General features: G+C 38.6%; 1 protein-coding gene across 7 annotated transcripts in view; it reads right to left on the reverse strand.

The window, feature by feature from the left end:
- ENAH (enabled homolog (Drosophila)) overlaps positions 1–24,116 on the reverse strand; it is a 56,174-nt gene that overhangs the window by 16,375 nt on the left and 15,683 nt on the right. For 2 of the 7 annotated variants that reach the window (XM_009273849.2, XM_009273848.2), the window contains exons 3-9: positions 23,826–23,910; positions 8,061–8,380; positions 6,041–6,151; positions 3,908–4,209; positions 3,510–3,649; positions 3,039–3,093; positions 2,709–2,757 (exon numbers count right to left, since the gene is read on the reverse strand). In XM_009273849.2, coding sequence (XP_009272124.1) covers positions 2,709–2,757; positions 3,039–3,093; positions 3,510–3,649; positions 3,908–4,209; positions 6,041–6,151; positions 8,061–8,380; positions 23,826–23,910 — 1,062 coding nt within the window. Of the gene's footprint in view, positions 1–2,708; positions 2,758–3,038; positions 3,094–3,509; positions 3,650–3,907; positions 4,210–6,040; positions 6,842–8,060; positions 8,381–20,054; positions 20,145–23,825; positions 23,911–24,116 lie in introns of those variants that run through there. The other 5 variants (XM_009273846.2, XM_009273845.2, XM_009273851.2 and 2 more) reach the window with 3 other exon arrangements.

Consider the following 24,116-nt stretch of genomic DNA (forward strand, 5'->3'; position numbering starts at 1 on the left):
ACTCATCACCAATCTCCATCTGGACATTGAGCCATTGACCACTACCCTCTGGATGTGGCCATCCAACCAATTCCTCACCCACCGGACAGTCCACCCATCAAATCCATACCTCTCCAGTTTAGAGAGAAGGATGTTGTGGGGGACCGTGTCAAAGGCCTTACAGAGGTCCAGACAGACGACATCTGTAGCCCTTCCCATGTCCGCTGATGTAGTCACTCCATCCATTTTTTTTTCCTTTTAGTGGTCTCACCTATGCCCTTCCTCAGGACATACCTATCACCACAGATGCTTCATTCCTTACGGATCAGGTTTTCATTCCTTACAATCTGCACAAGTTAAAACAGTCTTTCTGTAGTGTGAATTGTTATGACTTACTTGCTATTGTTACTTACTCAGGACTTTAATGCACCACTGATCTTATCAGTCTTTATTTCAGATTTTGGGTTTATTTATTTGTTTGGTTCCCTTTCTTTTGTATTGCTCAGCTCTGCTAAGCTGGGCAAGCTGAGAGGCAGAAATGCTCTTTCAGAGTCTCATATTGACCAGGAAGTTCTCTGGGATGCAGCTAGACACTGAGTTGCAGAAGTCTGCTAGCATAGCCTGTGACGCAGCAACTACAGGTTGCCAGTGCTAGTAATAAGTCTTAAGCTTAATTTGATATGCCAAGCTTCAGGGCTTGTCCTTCCATAGGAGTTATTTCAGCAGGATTTTAGCTGCATCTGCAAAATTATTTGAGAAACTTTAGCTATGGCTGCAGCTTGCTCAAGGACCACATGATTATACTTATCTAGCTGAAATAGAGAACATTATCCAGTCATACGTCTACTGCCTATCCCATGGGTTTGAGCTTGTTTTGTTTATATAATTACCTAACATGTTTTAACTTCAGTTTTACTTAGCTTTATGTGACTGTGTATTTCTTCCCCTAAAAGGAATATACCATATACAGAGAAGGACTAATATGTCTAAGTAACCACGGTGTAACTCTCCCTGTAAGCAACAGGAGAGAGAGAACACAGCCCCTTAGCAGAGTTGAAATGTATCAAAATAAACCAAAGGAGACGCAAGCTTAGGACAGAAGAAATGTCCCCCCTTTCAACATCATACTCCTCCTGAAAAAGACTGTGGAACTCTGATAGTTCACCACAACAGCACATAGGAAGGGTAAGTGCAACACCAAAGAAAGAGGTAAATGCTAGCAAGTCTGTGTATAACAATTTCAGTCATATTATTAGTGGTAATTAGACATAATTACACAAATTTTTGACCTGGCCTCTGCTCAGTATGCCAAGCATTCCTCTTAAACATTTTAGAGCCAAGTTCCAATGATGAGGCACAGCATTACCAGAGCATTTTACATCATCAACAAATGAAGTGAAATCTCTCCATTGGAAGGAAACAGTCAAATCTCTGGATGCATGTGACATTTTAAAAAAGTTTGATGAGGCTTCTTATCATGACAACCAATTAAAGGAACCACTTCTCTTCCACTGTTTTTGATTTCCCTCTTTTGGGCCTATATTATTACAAGAAGTGTTCCAAAAGCAGTCATTTCCCCAAGACTAATATCATCTCTGTGTTTAAGAGAATGAAGCAGACTCCTACGCTAAGGGGAGGGGGAAGGATGAAAAACTTGATTTGTATTAAGTCATTTATTGCCTTGGAGTCTAATTTCTTTAGACTACCGGCTGTATCTCAATACTAACAGTTTTCCAGTTATTTCCATCCAGACACACTTAGCTCCTAGCTCTACTTTTTATCCCACAGCTGCCTGGGTTCTGTTCACCCTATAGCAGTGGTTTTCAATATTAAGGCCTGCACACCATCAAGTGGCTGAATCACCTAGTGAAGAAGTATACACATGGGCAAGTAATCAACAGAGAAAGCTAGAACATACTGAAGACTGGTATATTCATTACCCAGTCATTTTCCTTCTGCTTCCAGTATCTTTTGGGATGACAAACTGCAGGTTATATGGCACATTCTCCCCCTTTTGTATGCACGAAGGGGGAGGTTGCCAGGGAAGCGAAGGGTACAAGAAGGTACTACTAAAGGACAGGAAAAGGAAGTCTTGAGCATTACTTGAGTCCTTGGAACACAAGCATTTACAGTATGAATACATATGCATGCTGACAATACATCTTGGCCAACTACAGAATTGGTGAGATGTGAGCTTTCCTTACTGACTGCAGCAGAAGTGTTGGCTACACAGTTCCAAACTCTGCCACAAGCATACCTCAGCAGAGGACTCATGGTTAGAGAATTTCTACTCTGTGCACTTATATTGATTTAGAAAGGACACCTGCATGTGAGGGAATCTTTACTAAAGTACGTGGAAGCGGCAACTGTTTCTGTCTGACTCTGATAGTCTTGTACGTCTGCCTCAAAGGAAACAAACTACTGTCCCAACTCGTGTCCTGCAATGACTGAGACAACTTGCTTTCACATTCACTACCAACTGCTTTCTGTGCATCAGCCCCACAGGTTCAACACAGGAGGACCCTATACCAAGCACAGTGTTCCAGTGGATGTTCTTTTTATCTGTTATCTTCTGAAACACTCCTGAACCAGGACCCATTCTACAGCAAAATGCCAGGCTGTAATCATGGGGGAAGAGGCAGGCTCCAAAATTCAGCACAGCTGACTGAGATTTGTCATTAGGTTTTAGCATTATAGAGTCACAGAGTTCACAAACCTGTGCTACTTACCAGGTGTGCTTGTTGAAGAAACCTTAGAAGTTGAAGACTCTGATTCTTCCTGATTAAAAGGGAAGAGAGAGGGAAAAGGCGGGGAGGAGGAAGGGAGAAGAAAAAACAAAACACCTTTGACTTGTGAATCTAACAGATTAATCTCAACTGTTTAAATATTTATTTCACTTTTTATATAGATTTAAAGGGTTCTGCTCAAGTGTATGTAGAAAATGTGCAAGCACTATGCACTTCACAAAATAGTGGTTGTGTGCATATATATGGTAAAGTAGAATCTTTCTCATAATCTAGTATTGAATAATGTGAAGTAGATAAAATTTCTCAACTCACATTTTTATCTTCTTTCTGCTCTGGTTCTGTTGATCCCTTTTCAGCAATTCTTCTCCTATAAGCAGAGACAAAAGTTACCAAGATCATCGTGGCTTTAAGATGGAAGAATGTTGTTTAGTGTAATTAAAGACATATACAGCTTGATAGCTAGAATATTGAAAACTAATGTTTAAAAAAGTACTTTCAAAATACTTTCAAGGACAAAGCCCTCCTGCGAAAGCGACTGGGCAATTCTTTCTCCTCTTGAAGTCTGTATCCCCTCCCCTACTGCTACACAAAAAGACTTACACAGAAGAAAAGGTACTCGATTACACTCAAGTAAATAATGGCTATTCACAAAACATTATGAACTTCACAAAGTTCATGAGCAAGCCGATGTTTATTTGATCCTTAGCCAGCTGCAAACAGGCACCCAAAATCCTACCTCTACGATGACTAAGCAGCTGGAGCACAGCAGAAACAGCTCTTTACCTCCTGGCCAGCAGGGCGCTCATTTCTTCCATCAACCCACTGCCTCCCAAGGGAAGTGGTCCGTTTCCACGGCCACTGTCTGTTTTAGATGAAGCAGAGCCGCCGCCTCCTCCTCCACTTGAACTGGAGGAGTCTTCACCCTTCATAATACACAAAATAACAGCAGATGTGCAAATGATAGCCGACAATGAAAGAAGCAAAGTTCACATACAAGAAAGAAACAACTGTACAAAGAATGCGATGGGCTGGTAGTACATCCTGTAATGCTTTTTTAATAATGAATTAAGCCTACCCCAAAAGTCTCGATACTGCTATTAATCTTGAACAAAAACTACAACCGGTTCAGGAAGACAGGATTTAGAGACAGGAATCAGAAGAAGAAACAGAGTTGTATTTACCCGTGAGACTTTCCTAAGTTTGGCTCCAGCAAGTGCAGCTGCTAGTCCAGTTAAAGGGCGATTTTCTTCGGACACGAATCCCACTGAAAATCCAGAGGTGGGGAGGGGTGGAGCAGGAGGTGGAAGGGGAACGGGAGGAACTTGGTTAGGAAGTGGAGGAGGTGGTGGTGGTGGAGGCCCTGAAGGTGGAAGTGGAGGTGGTGGTGGTGGGCCAGGAGGAGGTGGGACTGCTACTGAAGACTGAGCTGGGCCAGGGGGCAGGGGGGGTGGGGGAGGAGGTGCAGGTGGTCCTTGGACAACACCTAGTATCAAAGAGAAAACAAATAGACTATATTAAGGATTTAAAAAAGAAAGATCTTATTTCCATTGAAATACTGGTTCTTTTGCTCAGTGTATGAAACGTTAATACTGGTAAGGGTCCTTTTTATAGGCAAGAAAACACTGCAAGTTTCAGCAGGAGAGAAGCATTCTTATTAAACGCACTAAAAATATTACATAGTATGCTATGAGAGATCAGACAGTTTCAGAGACATTTACATACAAAACCCCTCCAGTCAGGTTCTGTGCTGCAACCAAGAAGAATCTTACACCAGGAAACAGGCAAAGCTTTTATAAGGAGTCAAGTAAGGCACGAGCATCATACCACGTAGGAACAATACTGTGTGTTCAAATGGTGCTAAACAGAGTGACTTCTCATTGTACTAACAAGCATTTAACACACCACCCAACCATCTGAACCCTTGAACTGTTTGAGTTCCAATGCTAATTTCTAAGCTGTATGAAAATATTTCCTCTAAAAAACATTCCAGGAATCAACTTTAATAATTTAATACAAACACTAATTAGTGAGTTAGAAGACTGACATATTTTAAGCTGATGGGAACAGGCTCGTCTATATTTTTATCTATTATTCCTTTAATGCTTTAAATTCACATATTGATATGCAATACAAAATGTGTTTTGAAGAAAGAATATTCTGATGATCACTGTGTTGTCATTATAGAACAGTTTAAGAAATTGTAACCAAGAGAACAGCCCCACACATCCTCCCCCCGCCTCACCCAAACTGCCATAAGCTACTAAAAATGCTGCGCAACTACCTTAAGCAACCTCTGCAGGCAGAAATGTCACGTGTCTTCCTGGTTTCCTACTCTGCTAACCACTGTGTGTAAATTCAAAAGCCTTTTAAACTCTCTTGGTGTCACTCACCATCCACGTGCACACTTTTATTCCATACTACAAGCGAGGCCATTTACCCTAGTTCCACTCCACCCCAGAGTAACTCATGCCTTCATTTAAGACGAGGGTATTACACAGGATCTACTCTGCACGGCTTGCGTGTGATGAAGCCATAGTCTGCTCATCCCCCAGAAGCCCCTCTGCCCACACCTTTAGCTCTGCTACTGCAGACTTACGTACATAAGACCTAAATCTATTAAATCAATATAAAGGCAGGATTCAGGTTAACAAAGACATTTACATCTATGTAAAACACATTTCTATCATATTGGTAGAGTGTCCGTTAAGACTGTCACCTGCTTTACCAAACTTTTTTCCTAATGTCTTTTTAAGCTACACTGGCAGAATACCACAGGAAGACCTGTCTTTATATATATGTGCGCATACAGCCATATATCAAAATACGACCACTGTCCAGAAAGAAATGCTGTAGGTGTTACATACTACTTTCTAAATTTGAAACTACATAGAGTATCAAAGTGGTTCAGATTATTCCTCACTTAAGGTCATTCACATGTCTAAAGCTGCATATACATTCTTCCATGTTGGCTGCCACTAGGAAACTAATGATGCTGCCTGTTAACACCATGTTCCAAATAAACTAACAGTGCAAGATTTACCAAGCAAGTATTCGACAAGCTCTGTTCTTGACAGGTGAGAGCTTAAGAAATCAGAATTTTACTTATGACAGGCCACAGAACATCAGCTCTTCTCCGCGGAGCTTTGAAGTTTCCCTTACCCCAGTTTTCCAAATGGTATTTCGTTGTGGTATTAAGATCACTGCAACTTTGGAAGCATTGTATTAATTCTTCAGGGCAGTTACGGGCTTTGATACCAATTGGTTTCGACTGCATTCCTGATTAGTGCATTAGTAGCAATAACAGAAAGCCTTACCCTGCTGGGTCGTAGGTTCAATCGGCTGAGAGGCTGCCTGCAAGACTGGCTCAGAAGCAGAGGAGTCTCCCAGCACAGAGTTTAGAGAGTTCTCAACAGAGGCAGGGGTAGCTGCAGAGGGAGAAGGGAGAACACTAGGCTTGGATGAGGGAGTCGAGGCATTCGGGGAGTTGGGAGAAGGAGAAGCTTGAGGTCCAGAGAGTGACAGAGGCGGAAAGGAAGGCAGTGGGGGGGGAGGAGGTGGCGGAGGCGGAGTTGGACCTGAGGTAGAAGGTGAAGGAACCGGATAAGCCAGGTTTTCGGGAAGCCCGTTAGGAGCCGTGGGAGACGTGGACATTTGGGTCACTGGATTAGAAGCCGACACTGGGAGGACAGGTCTCGGACCAGTAGCTTTGCCTGGTGGACTGCTTATCATTACTGGAGGAGATGGGGGAAGGGGGGCAAAACTGGGCGCAGACCAGGCAACAGGCTTTGTATTTGGAGGCAAAGTCGCCGGGGCATTGACGGGAGAAGGGGGCCGAGAACTTTTGTTCAGCGGACGAGGAACCGTAGCATAATGGGGGAGAACAGGGTGGAAAGCTGAGCCTAAAGATGTAGCAAAACGTGATGCAGAGTGCCTTAGAGGCGGTGTAGGGGGAGTGGAAGTCGGTGGTGCAGAAGTCACTACAGCGTACTCCGGTGTGGCCTCTGACATTGGTGCTGAGACTGCTTTTGCATATGATGGAGGAGGTGCTGAAGGAGGCTGGCAACTGGAGTATTCAGGAAGTGGAGTGCTATACGGGGAGTTGTCGAAAGATGGAGCTGGACAGAAGATGGAAAGCAGCAGCAAAGGCAGGATAAAAAAAAGGAGAAAGAGAAAAAGGGAGCTAATGAAGCAACAAAACCAGCATTCAAACAAAATGTATAAATGTAGACTACAGTTAGTACCAGAGGATTAGGCACAAGTGAAAATACTGTTAGGAAAGTTTTACATATTACCAACAGCTGCTTTTAAATTTTTACCAACTATTTTTGTGCCAACATTTGAATTTACAAGTACGTTCTAGAGTAAGTTTTCTCAAATCCCATCTGTGAGATGGATTAGATACAGGGTTGATTAATGAGTCTTATCAGCTTTTATCATCGTTTGGTTGCAAACTGCAAGCAAGTGTAGTGATCTTAACATTTGTAACAACTCCACTAACAAAACTCATACCATAGGCAGCAAGTATCATCTTTCTCTTCCCCAGAAAAAGCTCCATCGCAAACTTGAAAGTACCGGGAATAAAACTACCAATAAAATCCTCTGCTCTAAAGTGACTAGCTCTTACATAGTATTCCTCAACTTTTACCATCAGCTGACTTCTTATGTAAATTGAGTTTGTTACTAAAGAACAACCAAGCGCTTGACAAATGTTCCATTATATTACCAAAATGAGAAAGCTTTCAGTTATCGCTGGATACATTTCCGCAGGCAGTGCATTATCTTATCTACAAATACATATGATACATGTCACTGAAATGTTACTACAACGATAAATTAAGCAAGACTTCATACTGAAAGGCATTTCTTGCACCATTACTTTGCCTTATGTAGGTATATACCTTCTACATTTAACACACTCAACCTCATATGTTTGGGGTTGGTTTTTTTCCCAAATTATGCAGTGAGCATACATCTTGTTTAACAGAGCAAACAATGATAAGGTATTTAGAAATTTTAACTCATCATACTTTAACCAATGTTGGAGGTGCCCAACACGATTCAAGTTCTTCAAGAGATCAGAGAGTACGGCAATGGAGTGAGCAAATAGTGCAAAAAAATTTATTTCAGAGTTAATGGAAAATTATGACAGGAAAGTCAAGGATCTTGGACTTCTTGCCATAAAAAAGGAAGCAATTCCAGCAAATAGAAGCCTGAAATACTGACTGTTGTTGCACCACTGTACTCACTGCCCTTTGTTTCTTCTCTCTCACTCCATCACCCAAACACATAAAGAGTAGTCTAGTACTTGAATACACTCAGTTTTGAAATTCTTACCAGCATTTGAAATTCTTCTCTCTCTTTCCCATTCCAATTGTTCCCTTTCCAACTGTTCTTGCCGTTCTCTTTCTTGCCTTTCCCGTTCAAGTCGTTCAAGTCTTTCTCCATCCTGCCTCTCCTTCTCTTGTCTCTCCCTTTCTAGGCGTTCTTGCCGTTCCCTTTCTTGCCGTTCTCTCTCCAGTTGCTCCTGTTCTAGGCGCTCTCTTTCAAGTCTTTCCCTTTCTAGCCTCTCTCTCTCCAGCCTCTCCCGTTCCATTCGTTCACGATCCAGCCTCTCCCGTTCCAGCTCCTTCTGCCTCTGTTGCTCTTGCAACTGTCTACAATCGTGAAAAAAGGAAAAAGACTAAGCTGCAAAGCGAAAACCAAAAATATCAAGCAACTGTTAGAGGACAAGAAGAGATAAACTAATCAACAATCTTTGCACCAGTGAGAACAAAAGCACAGCATTTGTACCTACATAAAATTCTTAATTCTACGTGTTATCTTTCTGAGCTGGGTAATAGTTGTATTATGCTCACAGTAAAAAGAATCATATATCCAATTTCCTCTTAATTTAACGTTCTGAGAGGCAGCTTTCAAGACGTAAGAATAGAAAGCTGTTGCTGATAATTTACTAACTGATGCAATCTTCCCAGTTTGTGATATGGAGTTACATTTGTTCTTTGCACGGTATTCTATACTCGAAGCAGTGAATAAAAGTACAGTGAAATAGCAGTAACACGAATACTCAATAAAAAACCCCACCCCCAAACAAATTACGTTTTTTCAGATAAACTAGTCAGCTAGTATTTATCCAAATTTTACAGAAGCATCAAAATGTATACGTGTCCCTCTCCACCTGCATACTACTACATGCACATACAACAACTGGCGTCAAGATGAGAACACCCTGAAGGCAGGGGAAACTGCACATGGTCAGAAAAAAAAATCCAGGGTGCAGCAGCCAGGGAAACACTGCAGGGAGCCGGCAGGGTTTCCAGCTCACGGGAGTCTTTGCAAAGGAAAGCAGAGAGGGGGAAGACATGGAGAGGAGGAAAACAAGTAAAAGCCAGGCAGAGGAAATATAAAGAACTTCCTAAGGGTAAGAAGGAATCATGCAAAATTTGCTGCCAAAGCCACTAGGTTGGCTGAAAGAAAGGACTTTCCTTCAGAAATACAGTGGGAAAAGCTGTAAACAACCCTTTTGCTTTTTCTCCTCAACTTGTTTTACATTTTCTTTAGGTTTTGGGTTTTTTTAAAATTATATTAAAAAAAGACACGTTTCTAGTTGGCGAAAATATAGCTTTTTGATTTTCAAAGCTTTTTCATATCTTGGGGGAACTCACTACTAAAACAAAAATTAGGCACATCCTCCTCAAAGCTGTGGCTAGTATGTTCCTGTCAGTACATACCACTGAAAATGTTATTGTCCTCTATTTTAATTCTTATTAAAAAAAAAAAAATCTTGACGTTTATATACAAGTTTTTCTTTTTAAAGCACACAGCCATTTTTTTCCACCACGCTTCAGATGCAAACTGAAGATAGCTTCTCACCAAATACAAAGCACAGGCAGCTTTTAACTATAAAGCAAAAAGGAGACCTAAATTTTGACACCTTAAGCTATTAGATATGTATTTTCTATGGACTGCCACTGGGCAATCTTATTTGGAAAGGTCATTAGTAATTCTATAGTATACACTTAGAGCCATGTAAAACTGAAGCCTGAAAATGAAGGGAACTTCAGCTATTTCGTTCCTATTCATGCTCCGAAAATACTGGCAGAACTGGAAACCCCAGCTCATACACTGTTACTATTGAAGTCCATTTGCTTTCAGAACAATGTTTTTCCTTTAAAAAACAAACAAAAAAAACCCTGTAAAATACTGAAGTTTCATAATTGCTATAAACAATTAAGTTCCAGTTATGTACAGCAAAAGGACTTTTCCCTACTGAACTTGTTACCCAACATCCTCAGAAGCTGCAAAATAGTTCTGCTCCTGTATCAATTCTTCCATCAGCTCCTGCTCTCCCATGTAACAAAGTTGTAATAGCAGTCATTAAGAAATTAGGGCTGCAACTCAGCTTGTTAAATGCTTGATTTTTAGCCTCTGAAGTCCACCAAAAAGTCTGGTAATTGACTGATACATATTTGGAACCAGTAGAGGATTTCTACAAAATATCAAGAGAATATAATATAAACCACAGAAATTTAAGCTCCAAAAGGGATATTAAGGATATTTTTGGATTACATTTTTGCTTGCTCTGTATTGTACAAAACTAGTTTTATCGTGTGCTCTTTTTCCCTCAGATAAAAATCTATTATTAGAGGAAAGCAGGGTTTCATCATGCATAGCTTCAGCTTGGTCATCTTAGGCTCTTTTTTTGTAAAGGAGAGGTGGATACACAGCTGTTTGTAGCTAAAAGGCTATTCAGAGCAGGAGTCAACATTTACAGACTCCAAAGCAGCTTTTGTTTATTTTGTTCATTCTTTTTCATTCATTTGCCAGAAACCAGCATATTCTACCTAAGAATGTACACACTATTAATCCTAAAACTAAAATGTAGATAAGGCATTTGAGGTTATAAACATTTTGGGTTATATTTAGTTTATGAAACTAGACGGTATCAATTCACTGGGTTTAATAACACATCAAGCAGCTGGCCAGATATTGAAATTTTCTTTTTCTCAAGTTCTTCATTTCTTTACAGAAATAGAACCTCGACGTAGGTCACTTCTCACATAAGAGCAGTGTCACTGAGGCAGTTCTGCAATCAGCCATAGCAAGAGCTGTGCCATTTCATATTTTCATAAGCAACCTGGAAAAGAAACAGTGAGGTGCTCTTGACTAAGCTCCTTAATATTAAATTTATTTAGGATAGCAAGGATGATGACTGATTATGAAGAACTGCTGATGGGTCTTCTAATTCCAAGTAACTGGGAAATAAAATTGGCAAATAAAACTCAACTGAAATATAACTGAAGTGACGCAGCGGAGAGAGGGGAAATCTGGTAAATTCATATACAAAATGCTGGACTATGAGTTCACTACTGACTCAGGAGTGAGATGGTAGGGTCATGACAGACAGTTCTATAACAACATCCATTCATTGACATGTTCTGTTCAAAACCATAAGCCAGATGCTACACATTAGGTGAGGATTACAGAGCAGTACAGAAAATACCATCATTCTGCTTCACAAACCCTGCATCTCTGTTCCCATCTCAAAAGGGTTAAAACAGCAGAACTAAAAAGGTTCAAAGAGCACCAACACTATGATCAAATGTACCAGTTTCCATTAAAAAAATAACTAAAGAAGCTGGAATTCTGCATTTTGGAAAAGACAACTGGAGGTCTATAAAATCCTGAGTGATGAGGACATCCTAATACAACAGCTGGGAGGAAAGAGTCAATGCAGCTAATAATAGCAAAGCCCCAAAAAATGTAAATAAATAAATAAAAAGAGTGAGCACTTCTGCACATCAGGCAGATGAGCCGTGGAACTCCTTGCCAGAGTGATTCAAAGAAGGAATAGGAAAAAGCCCATGGAAGAAAAAAAAAACACCAGCCAAAAAAAACATGGAAGGTAATTTAGAAAACAGAAATTGTGTCATGCACAAGCAGTTGCTGAACCAAAAATGCCCAGAGGATTGGAGAGTAGCAGGGGAAAGTATTCCAGGCGTTTGCCCTGGCCCAGAAGGGTGAGGACTTCTGTTAGTTTTTACTTAAAGCTTTTCTAACTATTGAAAGGAGTACGTCTGTGTGTGTATGTACTATGTACAAGGAGGGGAGGAGGGAGACATGGACGACAAGACTGTATATAAATGTATGCTCTGTCTCCATATAGCATGTAATTACATGCAATTTTAGCTAAAGTGTAAGATGTATGTCTAAATCAAACTGTTTCTTTGGGATTGACTAGTTCTCCTAATATGTGTGAACACGTTCCTGAGGCTCACCTGGGGTTTTTCTCCTCTTTAGAGAGCTATAAAGACACACAATGTCCATGTGTCATAACAAAATGTATCTAAGCATTTAAACGCTTTAACCTTTATCCGAAGCAAAAAATATTTCAGTCAGCAATCAACACTATCAAACTGCATTGGCTGTCTACAAAGATTAGATAAACGGCAGTGAGTTAACCACTTTCACCTACACAGGACCTAAATGAAAGAGTTCTCATAATTAAATAAATATTGAGTGATTCAGTATTTAATGTTTTATTTTTGTAAAAGAATCCTCATTTTCCATTTCTTCAGGAAATAAAGGAATAAAACCAGAATTTTTTAAATGTATGAATAAAAAACTATGAACAAGTTGAGCACTTTGCTTATGATACAAATGCTCTACCAAGAGAGGGCAGCAAAATACCTTGCAAACATTTCCTATCTTATATAAGATTCCCATGCAGTAAGATATATGAGATGAAATACACCATCCTTGAAAATAATTTTAAGTTTAAAATCATTCTCATTATGTATCACTGAAGCATCCCTTGGTTAAGAAGGAAAAGAAAAAAACCAAAACAAACAAACTCAAAACAAAAACCACCACACACCACAACCCACTACATTTTTACAGTAGTTTTAACAATTTTAATAAACCTTTCAGATAGAAAACCGAAAGTGGCACAGGTCAAAAGATCAGTACGCCAGTAATGCAATCAAGTTGCTTCAACACAGCTTAATGAGCAAGGATGAATTTCATAAACTAAGAACTACAGCTTAACAAGTGTAACAGTTGTAGCTTAAAAAGATTAAGAACTCATTTTGCTAATTAAAAAAAAAAAGGATAAATTTGTTTGCAATAAAACCCCGCTTTGTTTAGTTAGCATTAGAAAATGTAATTTTATTTTAAAATTTTGTCAGAGGTCAAAATTATATTATGCAAAAGCATTAGTAGATTAAGAAGAGTCACTACACATCAATTAAAGCATTTCTGAAATGTCAAGACTTTGGTAGTTCTGAAGCATGGGAATGTTCAAGAACATTGTGAAAGCAGTACATAAAAATCCTTCAGCCTTAGAAAGCACAGTATCTAGCTATCAGGACAACTTTTTCAAAAGCTGAAGAGGTACTAAAAATGCCCCAGAAAGCTATCTTATAGTGAAATGCTAATTATGCTAAGGCAAAGTGATCCTAATTATTTTAAAGGTGTGAATTACTAGAATCTAAGAGCTAATTTACATTGAATAGTTGAGACAGTGCTATAAAACTGAACAGCACGTCAGTCATATAGGCAATGTAGGTACTGTTGCATGTTTAGATTCAAAGAGTCAACTTCTGGATTTCCGAATAGCTGCTAGCTTTATCACGCATTCTACTCATGAAACTTTCTTTTTGGATTTTAATTACTTCCATGCCAAAAACATCTTAGGAAACTTCACTTTGGGGCGTCGAGGGGGACAGGTATTGGTTGGGTTTTGTTGTTGTTGTTTGTAAATTAACTTACTTCAATATTGCAACAGCTTTTAAAGTTATTTCCCCTCTTTTTCTTGCCTTTATATTTTTGTCCTATTAAAGAGGTATGAGCCAATTAAAGAGGTATGAGGTGGTATAGTCAGAGGATGAAGAAAGAATCATATTTACAATACTAACTTGTGACTTTGAACTCTATCAGCATTAATCCTCCAGTTCTTTGGGCAGCCAAGAATCAGGAGCATGACTACATTCTTGAAATAACACAAGGAGAAAAATGCAACGAGTAGAGTTAAGTACACACTGTTGCATCCCTGCTGAAAAAACCCCCACATTTTGCAATGGTGAAGGTGTTTAGAATTTCTCCTACATGACAACTGCAAAACAGAATTGCTGTTAGTTTAACCAGGTGCACACAAAGCCTTCCTAGTTTGCTCTGAATCAGAGCATAAAGGGGAATAACCATTAAGAAGTAGTGCTACTATCTCAGCTCTTGATGTTGTATGAAATAAGCCAATACCTCATGTACACCAAGATCACTTTCTATCATGCCTTTCACTAGCAAGTAACATCATTACATTCAACAGATCATCACACACAGCAACTAGGAAGCTATCCCAAAATAATACTATTCGATACCTTTAGATCTGTATTTTGGGAGGGGAAGGTTGTTTTAACTTCTGCTCCTGGAGGTGAATGACTGACAGCTATCCTCTGGTCCCTTTGCTAAGGACTTCAACATAGTTATTCAAAAGAATTGAAGCCTCCATCAATTTTCTTAAAACATGACCATTACCACGTGGGTTGAAGGGAAGACAAAGATCTCAACTAGATTAAGAAACTTCAGTGTTCACTGGTAAAACGATATTCCCTGTCAGAGCAGACTTAATAGCCAGAGAGAACCTGTCTTTTTCTGGAACGCTTTTCATGTTTAAGCCCGTATCTTGGTCATCTGCAGGAGTTACTGCAAGTGTCTCAGCTTGTGGAAAGACTGTCCTTCCACCAAAGTATGCCTCAGCGTTAAGCAACTCTCATTGTGCCAAAAAACAGAGCTGTTGTCACAAGGGCACCAAGAGAAAAAAACCTACATGTAACAAATCCATTGCTGAAACAGTTTGTGAAAGCAAATAGCTGTCTGCTCTGGCAGGTCACCTTGTTTCCTCAGGTGGAAGTTTTTCTGTACATTCACATAAATCTTCAGGATTCAAACACTGGCTTGCTTTGCTCTTGGACGTGAGATCAAGCCATTAAATTTTTTCCTAAAAAGATGATAGGAAACTGCACCGAGAAGACCATATATCAACCTGAATAACAGAATTCAGTCACAAACCCGAAAGGCTTCTTGTCATGAAGCCAGATACATTAAAAACAGTGGTATTTCCATGAACAGTACAGACAGAAGCATCTTTGTATCACATCCAAATTCAACAGGCACTGAGCTGATAGACATTCCAAGATGAACAGAAACTGGTTTGAAGTATTTGATCATAAAACTCACTGTAGAAAACAAAGATCCAAGACAAAGCCTGCAGAAAACAAAATATCTTGAGGAACAGAGCTGACTGAAGTAATTGCTGCACTGAGTGAAGAGGTCAGCTGCAGGCAGATAATACATAGTATTTGACAGCTGTTAGTCATCATTTATGAACACACCGATTTCATATTCCATTCTTTCTTGGCTGAATAATTTGGTGTCAAAGCAGGGCATCAAATCACTCAGAAAGATCAATAGGAATACTATCCCCATTTTGTCTGCTTAAAGATACAACAAGGATGGGGAAAAAAAAAAATCACTAATAAGATGAGCGTATTGAAAAAGGACGTCAAAAACCATCACTTGAGCCACTAAAAAAAAAGTCAAAAAAAAAAATCTTAAAACAGATTCTCTTGAGGGGAGATTTTCAGGTTTGTGTCACACATCATTTTTTTGCTTCTTCTGAAGAACAGTTTCTTGCTTGTGCTGTTACCTATTCTAAAACAAACATGGCATAGCAGAAAACAGACACAAGGATGACACCCAAAAGGCAGCATGAAGGTTGACCATTGCTAGCTTAAAACATTGCAGGAATATATTCTGCACTTAATCTATTCTAAAAGTTACCGTTAAGACATTCTGTGTAAGAAACCAAATGCGATATAACAAAAGTATTCAACTACATACTCATCTTTCATTCTGTGCTTCACTAGTTTTTTTAAAAATGTAAATTTTATGACCCAGCATAAACAAGAAATCTAGCAATAACGCTACTATGTCAAAGTTCGAAAGGTAAGTGTATAATATCAACCATAATTAATTACCAAAAACCTGGATTCATCAACCCAAACCAATGGAGTTGTTCAAACTGTGTCGGTCATCTGGCCATTAAACTTACATTTACCAATTAAATAAATATTAAAATACACTTAACCATTAAAATATATTTACAAATTTTAAAAGTTGCATTGCAATGACTAGCTCTGCAAGAAAAAGTCCATAGTATTCCAGTCCTGGAGTCGCCGTATGCCTAGACTTTCAGGGCTGCTTTGAGCTCTTGCACCAGCTCCTCTAACCCTGCCTCAATCTATGGAGCAATAAACAAGACAGTAATGTTTGGAGTTTTATTCTAAAATGCTGAAAGCCCCAGCATGTGGGCATAGATACCATTATCTAATCTAACAGTCACTACCCACTAGAATACATCTCACATGATGGCTCTCCTCCTCCCAGCACTGAGTCACTGCACAAACAGCGCAGCTGGCTGCAGAGAGGCTACACAACGCGTAGCTGAGCTAGAGGCGCCAGCACCAGATGCAGGGTGACCTCAGCTCCATCTGAAGCATGTTGTCGTCTACAGAAGAGCAGCTACCTTGTTACTGCAAGTAACTGCATGTGCTCTTGGACACAGATTTAACTAGATACAACCGTTTATAGAAAGAAATAAAGAAGTGCTTTAACATGCTGGTTATTTTGAACTTAGCTACAGTCTTTTGAACTTAGCAGTCTGCGTTTTAATAGCTTAATCCTCTAATCTTCTTCTGCACAAGTTCAGAAAAGGAAAAGGTGTGTCTGCTAGGGCCCTTCAAATTTGCAGGAACTTGTCTGAATAATAAAAACTGAATATAAACATTAAACTTGCACTTCCATCTTTAAATATCAAATATTTATTCATCATTCCAAAATTCAGCATTTACCACAGAGCTCACTCTCCTGTACGGTCACATAAACCTACTGAATACGCACCTCAAGACCTATACATTAATGCTTATGTACCATGGAATGAACACACACCACCCCCCAAATTTTGTAATTCATTAACAAAGAGGAAATATAGTCTAAATCATGTCAACACAGATTGCAAATTTCCATCAACCACAGGCAGCCTCCACTGAGACCGAGAGCATTCATGAATAAAAAGTACACTTGATGCATCAGTAACATGACCTCAGCAGAAATGATCAAAATTTAACCTCTTTGCATCTTCCTAAGCTCTCTCAGTTGCATGAACTTCACTTTGCATCACCTAAACTGAGCTCTTGCTATATGCTCTCACTAAAACTCTTACCAAGTTCACTTTATTTTTTTTCAAGTGCTAACAGTCCGGACAGCTTCTACCTGAGCATACTGCACATCATTTCAGAGAAACCCAGACAAGAGCTAGTCAACTTGATAAAAATAAGCAAGAAACAGACACTTAGAAGATCTGCAAAGTTTGACTGTTTAAAGGCAAGAGGTTTGTGAAGTGAGTTTATGTATATGCTCTGGAACTGACAATTACTTCCAGTTTCAACAGTGGTGGACCTCTGGTTCTTTAAACAGTAGTGAAAGGTGAGACTGTTTCATTTGTGTCTTTTTTTAAAGTTTGTATCAAAGTTAACAATCAAATTGTTACACTTAATGCAAAATTATAAAGGCATTTTAATTTACTACATGTATCATGATTTTGAAACACTACACAAATCTAGAGGTCATTACAGCTACCTCCAATGTTCAAGCACCTATATCCTGATTGATCACCACTGCATGTAACACTTCCCCTGTCGATTTGATTTTCCCCATACACTAGTATTAAAACATCCAAAACACTAGTATTTGACCTACAGGTTGGGGTTTTTCCCCCCTAAAAAATGTCTGAAACCAGGACACCAGCTATGTATTATTTCTCATTCCATTGTGATCATCAAAGTCTGCAACATCATCCAACTCCTCCTGTTCTCCTTTGTACTTGCGTATCTCAACTTGCATCAGCAGCGAGGACTTACTTTGTTCAGCAAAACACCAAATAAAATGTGATCATTCCAAATGATGCAGGAGGAACTGCCTGTTCTTATGCTCCTCGCACTTCCACAGCAGTCCTCCCCTCTTCCACCTTAACTAGGAACCTCCCTCTCAGTATCTGTCAAATGCTTTACTGAAGCCCAGGAACACCCCATGAACTGCCTTTCTTCTTTTGTAAAAGAAAATATTATCCGGGTACAGTTTACCGTGCTATGTTTAATCTGGTTAATTATTCTTTTCTTCAAAAGTAGTTCTAAAGCTTTTCACATTAGCAAGGTCAAACTAAGAGGCTTTCATTTCTTTGATCAAAAGGGATTTAAGGTCTAACAACAAGCTTTTATGTTATAACCTCAAACCACATTAGTTGGAAATAAGAAAATAAGAGAAAGAACTAGGTTTTATCAGTCAAGCAAAAACTGGTAACCAACCACCACCACGATAAAGACATGAAGAGGCAACTATAAACCTGAAGGTTATTAGATACAGGATTTCTAATAGAGAAAGGGATATATTAATGCTCTTTGATCAAACCTCGTCAAGCCCAGTTTTCCTCTCCTTGACCTTTTCAACTTATTATGTAAACTAACAGAACACATGAACTTATCTGGCATAAGCCAGATTGCAGGAAGTCATCTATGCACATCAAATTTTAGAAAAAAAATAAGAATCTCAGTAGCAGAAAAATCTACTTCCATTGGCAACTCACCCTCAGTGGTATTGTAGTGAGTATGGTTGGGACAGAACTAATTTCATAAAAGGGAACCACAATAACCAAAAATCCTGAAAAACGTAGAACAGTTTCTAATCCCAATTTCATGTTTTGCATTAAACAGGAAAAAACCCACAGAAATGAAAATTTTGCAGAAAGGGTAAGATTTCAAAGAGACATTTTCAAAAGTGTTAACTAAGATACTTGTCAGAATCATCCTTCAAGCAACATCCATATTCAATTGCAGCAATTAAGGCATCAATTTTGCCAATGTAGTCAAAAGACTGCTTAATGGAAAAGCGCCCTTCTCAGTCTGCTAAACATGTCAATGTTACCCAACATCTACAGCTATTCAGTACTGTAACCAGACAGCACCCATTACCTCTCCCTAAAGCCAGTTATTAAGTCTCTGAAAGTTAGCCTTGACAGAACTAAGGAAAACTACTGTGAATGGGAAGAAACTGTGAATGGAAAGAAAATGAGAGGCACTAAAAAAAAAAGTCGTTATTATACCAGAACTCTGTTTTCCAGAAACTTTGAGGGCAAGGCAAAAAAAAAAAGTCTTTAGGATGAGGTAAACAACACTGACTGATGGGTCTTTTTGCCTCTGTCTCCTGTCCTGCTATGCAATGCAGAGGCTGGAAAGATCGAAATGGCTGCAGGCTGTTCCATGAAAATACCTCAGCAAGCTCAACTTGAAAAGTTTACTGATGTAACTTTGACCTGCTGGAAACCCTTAGCTTAGGCATTAACAAAACCCCTTTGATTCCATCTAAACCATGTCTCTGGGATGCAAACTTCATGTAGATTTTGTAACATGCACAGCACACAATACAATCATATGACAGTAGTCTACTGACCACTCTTATACCCTAAACCAAAAAGCCAACTACTGTATTATATTCATATGCCTATCTCAGATTAGAACTGTTTGCTTAGTTACAATCTAATCAATCCATATACCTTTAAAGAAATCCTACTTCCTTAAAATAAGCTGTCAGATAAACGGCACAATTTCAAAAGCAAAGGAAAACTGGAAACAGTACATCTGGCCACTAACTAGGGAAAGGTCATGGGCTGTGGGAAATCAGTAGAAACCAGGCTACCAGGGACAGAAAGTGACAGGCAAACTTTCCTTCCTTTAAATTATTATACCTACATTGCTACTGAATTGTGGGATGCAGGTTTTTTTCTTTCAGTATTTCCACACGTTTTCAAAACAGCTCAGGAATTATATATGTAATAATTACTAATTTACAGGGTAAAAAAATGGAAGTTATTTTACCATAGTTAAAAATTAAGATTAGCAAAATCTCAGAAAAAATACTTTTAATCTGTAAAATCAAAAACATTCCTTTAAGTCTATCAGTAAATAAGAAACTGCTACCCTTGTCAGCCTCTGAACTTGTACTACATAAAACTAAGAAGCCTCCCAAAAGATGTTATGAAAACCACACCACATCAATACTACTTTCTAGCACAGTCACACACCAAGTTTTCTTTAACAGTATCATCCCAATCCATGATATAAACTTAAACTGTAAGCAAACTTGAAGTATTTAACAATTACAAACCCCCCTAATATTCCACTGTTGTGTTCATGCAAACTTCTAACAATTTTGAGTACTTACGACAGAAGTCGGTCAAGTTTTGGTCCATTACGTCCCTGAAGGCCAACAGGGGGCTTGTATACCTTCATTATTCCTTACAATCTATACACTTTCTCTGTTTCTGGTGTTCTTGGTCTCTTTATTTATGAAGCAGTGATGATTTTGAAGTTATTTATAAACATTAACTCATTAAATTCCCAAGTGTCATATTAGATACCAACTCAGTGACTCATATTCCTGACAATATATTCATTACGGTTGGAAGAGAAGGTAAATTTACATGCACGAGTAGCACACAGAGGCATGCCGTGAACTAATCTTTTATTTTAAAATAGTATTTGACATTAAGTAACTCTGAAGTTATTAACAAATACCATGTCAACTGAAGTTGGCTCATTATCAAACAATCAGTGGAATTTATAACACTGCCTGACTACCGCTCTGGCAAAATGAAAAATAACCCATACAACAAAAAATCCCTTCATTTTGGAGGATTGAAAATGGAAGCTGGAGTGTTTTAGAGCTTGTTATTACTGTACTTAAATGAGTGCAAGTTAAGGAAAATTACAGTTATCTTCAAGTACTCCCTGACAGGGAAAGCATACACCATGTTTTAAGGTTTCTTAAAAGAAAGTAACAAAGTTATCAATTCACCAGACAAAATGATTTCATTGACCACCTTAGGTGTAATCTTGGCCTCAAAAACCCCAGTGTTTTAGATCGCACATCTGGTCCTAGTGGCTTTACAGATTGTCATCACTGCGCAGTAAACAATGCAAATGTTCAAGTAACAAGCTCTGCAGCAAAATAAACAAAGTAATATTACTACTTTAGCACTTTTACTCAAAATGTAAGGCATCTAAATCCTTTCTAAAATAGAGAAAAATCTTTGAACCAAAATAATACACTTTTGTTGGCAACGATCTAATTTAATTCTTCAGTTTCCAATTTCCCCAAGATTCTTGAACACTGGTTATAAAAGTGAAGGAAAACACCAGATCAGTTGAAGAGCTCTCTCTAACATGCCATTCTTCACCAGTCACTCCTTTGGCAAAACATTTCTGAGGAAATGTTTCTATTTGCGCCTAGGAAAACCCTGAAGCTACAAGCCACATAATTTAACAATGGTATTAGTCCTTCTTTGAGCAGAGGGTTGGACTAGATGACCTCCACAGGGTCCCTTTTTCAACTTTAATTTTTATGTAAGCAGATTTTTTTCCTCAGGCTTAGAATAATTTAAAAAAATATCTTCCTGAACTTAACATGGGAGTCGGTCAAACACTACTGAACCCAGGTACACTTAAGGGGAGAGATATGAGACCAGCTTTTAAAGACAACTATTATCAAGCCACATCTTAAACAAAACCTCCACCTCACAGACACATTTCACAAGCAATAGACTTAGCGAAGCCTGCCTTTCTACTGATCCATCACAAACCCCATGTTCCTTCCTACGCAGTAACATTTATTCCCTTCTCTTGCATTCCCTGTAGTCTTGCTGCTCCCCACAGAATTCAATTCTGCCCACACCGCCTTTACCCTTTACTGAGACTGGAAGTGTCACTTGTAGATATGTTAAAAGTAATATACCTAAACCTTTTCTTCCCAACTATTTACTACTCTCTACATTATGGTAGTAAGACTATTGTTATTACAGTCTGAAAGCTGAAAGACAGTTACTACAGAAGAGAAGTTCTAGCTGAAAGTTAACTGAACTGTATTATAACCATATAGTTACAGTAGTAAAGAGACCGGAGAAGCATTTGTGAAATGTTTTAACAAGATTACGTGTTGTTCTTTAGGCTTAATGACACAACGGCAATAGCCTTTCCACAATCTGACTAGCAACATGAGTAAACACTCATTCCAGTTCTCTATCCTTCTTTAGGGGAAAAACAAATCAAAACCAGGACCAGACTTCAAAAGAGGACATTATATTAGATGAAAACAAGTAGAGCACACTGATCAAATGAGAAAGTGAAGCCCTAAGAATGCCATATGATAATATGTCCTTTACACACAAAAAATTTCAAGATACTTGCAGCGCTCTTAATACAGGGCAGCACTTTTTTCTGAAGAGACGTCTATCTACAATCCTCCTCTGAAAAGTATTTCAGCATTATAAATTTCAATTGATACAGCCTTCTAAAGGAACAGGCAGGAAATAAAAATATTAAAAGTATTTTAAAAGTATTTTATATAAAAATATATTAATATTAATATAAAATTAATATATAAAATATTATTATTTTCTGTAGAACAGAAAAAAATACCAAAAGAAAAAAGCTTTTTAAAAGTCTGTCAAAAGAAGCGACATAAAAGACCTTTATCATGACAGCAGACTTGCACGTAAACACAGACAGATTTGTAATAAGCTTCTTGCTATTTGTTTTTAAACAAGACGACTTTCAGATAAAGCGATCCCTGCTCAGATTTAAGAACATACTGCAGAAAAGAGACGGACATGTATGACCAATTCTGATGTCAAAATTTGTTCAACACATATAGTTAGTTTATCAAATCTATAATACGAATTATTCCCAAACTAGCAATCTGGTTCTGCTCACCTCTGCATAAACAAACTAAATGCAAAATATCAAAATAGAAAAGACTTCAGTGCCAATTAGACCCAACATGTTAAAATATTTTTCCAGTTACCACCGAAAGCTATTAAATGCATTTACACCATCAATCTGGACCACTTCCTATTTATTCAAGGATCCTGTTCCCTGCATCTGCACTGCATGTGACCTAAATCACTCCCAGCATCCCTTCTGGAAGGGAACAGCTAATCTCCTGGGAATATTTTGATGGTAAAATAATCCAGGATTGCACCACAGGCAGTATGCTTGAGACAGCCCAAGGTCTTGATGTTTTCACTTAACCCAGTCTGACAGCACTATCCTAGAAGACTTTGCCATTTCATATACCCATATCCCAGACACTCAACCTACAGCACTAACCCATATTGCCACACAACAAAAGCGGGAATATGGCAACTAGAAAGTTTGTTCCCAGAACTTGGGCATATGATCGATACGTAGCAATTATTAAAAGGAACTGAAAAAAACCCGTATGTTAAAAATGCTACGGGTCTGAACAATATCCCACAGGGCATGGGACAGGGAACAGCTTAGCTTGGAGGAGTGCCGACTGGTCAGGGGAACAGGGACTACTCCCTGAGGGCAGCACAGATATAACCAGTATTGCTACAGCTGAAAATTAAACTACTAGAGGTTCCATAAATTTATACACTGAAAGCAGAAAATGAAGGTTTCTTTGCTAAAGAACTAATATAGTACAAAGGCGAACAAGCTTTCCAATGCCAAACAATATTTTGTTCTAGTGCATCCACATTCAGGAAGAAAAATTGTGATTCTCCATGATGATTTAATTCTCTACTTCTAAATGTTAAAACATCCTTCCTTGCTTGCTACTTTCTTCTTTATAAGCATGTGTCAAAAACTGAAGGCACAACAGTCACTGGAAAATTAATTAGTCTGGTTAAAAATGACAGCAGTGAAATCTTCCAAGGCCTCCCATCTGATCTTCAACTCTTTCATGACAGGCCAATAGCAATTGCATTGTTTGAATGGGTGGAGGTCACGAACAAGGGATCTAGCTACAATCAAAGTTTTTACACAGGAAAGCTGCACTACTGAAAATTGCAAACATACAAATGCTGCCCTAATGCAAGATAGTGATTTTAAGTCCTTGACATTTAATTTCTCATCATTAGTGAGGAGTTACTACATTCTTTAACTGAACAGCTGTTCACTTATAATACCGTACCTTCTCTGGATTTCCAATTCTTCTTGTGATGGACCATTTTGCACTTGAGAGGGAAGCTGTGAATTCTGTCGAGGCAATGTAGGACCTAAAAGAGAGGACAGACCGTAAGTTAATGATTTAAACTTTTACTTTGCAAAAAAGCACAAAAATCAAAGAAAAAGGCCAGCCATCACATGACATTATAGGAACTGTTTACTTCTGCTTTTTAAGCCAAACAAGCTCAACAACATAATACAGCAAATAAAAACTGCAACAAATGTTACCTTACATATTTGCAGAATGGATTTATTT

This window comes from Aptenodytes forsteri, unplaced genomic scaffold (genome assembly GCF_000699145.1).
Source record: "Aptenodytes forsteri isolate BGI_AS27 unplaced genomic scaffold, ASM69914v1 Scaffold319, whole genome shotgun sequence".
NCBI classification, from domain to species: Eukaryota; Metazoa; Chordata; class Aves; order Sphenisciformes; family Spheniscidae; genus Aptenodytes; species Aptenodytes forsteri.